At 44.9% G+C, this 2,820-nt stretch overlaps 1 protein-coding gene across 1 annotated transcript in view; it reads right to left on the reverse strand.

The window, feature by feature from the left end:
* IGFBP5 (insulin-like growth factor binding protein 5) overlaps positions 1-264 on the reverse strand; it is a 9,503-nt gene extending 9,239 nt beyond the window's left edge. Inside the window, exon 1 of the mRNA XM_009323550.1 lies at positions 189-264. Coding sequence (XP_009321825.1) covers positions 189-264 — 76 coding nt within the window. The remainder of the gene's footprint in view (positions 1-188) is intronic.
* Positions 265-2,820: the final 2,556 nt, after the last annotated feature.

Genomic DNA, 2,820 nt, shown 5'->3' on the forward strand with positions numbered 1-2,820 from the left:
GTGCTGGAAGAGCCAAGCTTAGGCATCAGCTGGAGGGCTGGGCTGGTTCTGACCTGGGATGTACAAGCAAGGACTGGGGCTCGCTGTTGTCTTTGACCTGTCTCTTCCTCTCCAGAGAGCTCCTAAATCTGGCTACGACCAGTTCTCTTGGGACTCTTGGGAGCTAGCAATGCATATACAGGACACACCAAGTTCAGGAGAAGGTCTGGGCCTGTGGTGGACAGGCAGCATGGCCGGAGACTTGGGGTTTCCAGCAACAACCATTTCGGTGCAAGAGAGAACCCAAAATGTCTAACCAGTAAAAGAGTCGGGAAACTTTCCAGAGTTTCTCCCTCCAGTAAGATGATGAACAAACATCCATCCATTGCAATTAAATGATGCCAACATGCGCCATCTTCAAAATTGCAGGCACTGTTTCTAGATAGCTGCTTGTATCAGCCTGACATTTCCAGAACAAAGTTATCTTCCAGGGTACTGAACTGGCAAGTGGAGGGGAAGGAAGTATTTCAGGATTAGATTTACATCAAGAAGCTCCTATTGCTGATGCACTGATGATAGGAAGATAAAACATATTTCCTTCACATGATCTGGAGACTACAGATGTTCCCCATTTCATATGCTGAAACTTAGAAGCTGAGAGCTGAATTGGAGAATGACCCAGAGAAATCTAAATAAATCATCTTTCAACATCATAGTGACCAAGACATATTTTTCCTTCCTGGAAAGGATGAAATCATTCAGTCTCTCTTAGTCTTGCATCTTTCCCAACAAAGCCACCTTAGCAGCAGATTCCATCGGTTGTAATAAAGGTGGCAAAAAACCCACCAGGCTGCCAAGGAACTAAGAGCAGAAAAGAGCAAAGAAGGAAAACTCAGGGAAGAAGATTGCATGACAGTCTCTGCCTAACTGACAGTAAAGGTGAGGAAAATCTAAAGCAGCTCCTGACAAGCATCATTTAATTGTTTACCAGCAGTTTCTCTATGGGGTTTATCTGTGGCAAAAGGACAGGAAAACCCTTCCTAGAAAACAAACATATTTTCAGGTCTTCTGAATGAAAACAAAAGGGTGTGAACTGCTCATCTGGCCACCAGGAGGGAAGGGATCACCTGAAAAAAATCTCGCTATGTTTTTAGGAATGAAGGAGGTGTGATGGGTTGGAAGAGAAGCCTAATAGCACCCATCAACTATCATTATTGTATGAGAAAGAAGGGGACAAGGAGGATCTTTTCGGATGGAGGTAGCTCAACAGCAGTGGTGGAGGAAACGTCACTAGGGAGGAAGAGTAGGTAGCTTTACCCCTTTGGACTATGATGGGGCCTGTCTCCAAAACTCAGCTGAAGGCAGGTGTCAATATACATGAGATGTCAAGAAACTTGGACTTGAAAGCAGGATGTTGCCAGGACGCTGACACTATTTTGATCACTGAAACCCAAATGTGACAAATCATAGTAGAGCCAGGTGCTAAGAAGGCCTTAGAATGAGAACCATAACCAGGAAGTGTTGCTGGCGGCCATCAAAAGCTGGCATATCACTGTGGATATTGTAGCATTTTATCCTGAGAACAATGTGCAGTTAAGAGGAAACCTCTATATTAAAACAGATGATCCCGAGAACAGGATGTCCTACCAGAGATGTAGCCACTACAGTTTACGCTAAGCTCTCTGGCCTGCTTATGGATGAAGGTGGCTTTTGCCTTTTAGCTAGGGTTTTGAATCTGATTTAGTTTCATACCGAGCAGAAGCTTTTAACAACTGGCCTACTGGAACTGAATCTGGGAGAGGTTGCTCCTGCTGGAGGCTGGTGGTCTCCATCACAAGATCCATCCTCACTTACGTTATTGAGGGCCTATCTCAGCCTCAAGAGCAGCCGGTAACTGGAAAAGCCAAGAAAGCCAAACCTTTTGCCCGCCCCAGAGAGACATAAAGGCACATCAGGTGGAGTCTGGAGATGCACCTGTGTCAGGTGCTGGACGAGAACTGGTCCAACACCACAAGTATTTCAGGCGTGAAGCTGTGATTGCAACCTCCAACCTAGCCTGGATTAATTTCTAGGCCTTCAGCCTGACTTTCACAGCTCTGCCTTAAACCAGATGGAAAAGATCTGTGAGATCATCCATTGCTCATCTCTGTGTCAGCACCAGATGACACATAGTCACACATACCGTCCGACCTGACTTATGAGCTCCAAGTGATGAGATTTCCACCTCTGCCCACAGGACTCCCTTCTACTTTATTAATGGCTCCTTCTCTCAGAAAGCCTTCGCCTGGAGTAGGCCTGGCTATTATTTAATCTCTCAGTCCACCTAAGTAGTACCACAAAAAAGTACCAGAGGTTTGATGTTCATACTCTGACAATATTGATAAGCAGAAACTTGCCCAAGCTTGATCCTAACAGGTGACTCTTGCCTCCCCTAGCCATTTTCCTCCCTGCATTGTACCGCTGCATACACTAACAAATTCCCTTTGGTCCAACATGATGCAAAGATGCTTTTCAATGTTAAAAAAATATATGGGTCCCTTGATGGAGCAAAGGGTGCAGACCTCCATTTTGGGGTCTGAAACTCCAAGAAAGACAACTGATCACCCTTTGCCACAGGTCTGATAAATGATAAAATGCCCGTTGCACTTCGTTGTTTCTCCTGCAACCTCAAGCCGCCTCTGCTATTACAAAGCCAAATAGCTGAACACTGAAATGGTTATGAAATGATGCAGTAAAATTTCACCCGTTTCTGCTATTTCTTCAGGAAAGCAGGAGTCACAAGTGAAAGCAAAGTGACTGTTTGTCACTTTGTGTTTAGACGTTATTAAGATGTATTAAGAC

This window comes from Pygoscelis adeliae, unplaced genomic scaffold (assembly GCF_000699105.1).
Source record: "Pygoscelis adeliae isolate BGI_AS28 unplaced genomic scaffold, ASM69910v1 Scaffold664, whole genome shotgun sequence".
NCBI lineage: Eukaryota > Metazoa > Chordata > Aves > Sphenisciformes > Spheniscidae > Pygoscelis > Pygoscelis adeliae.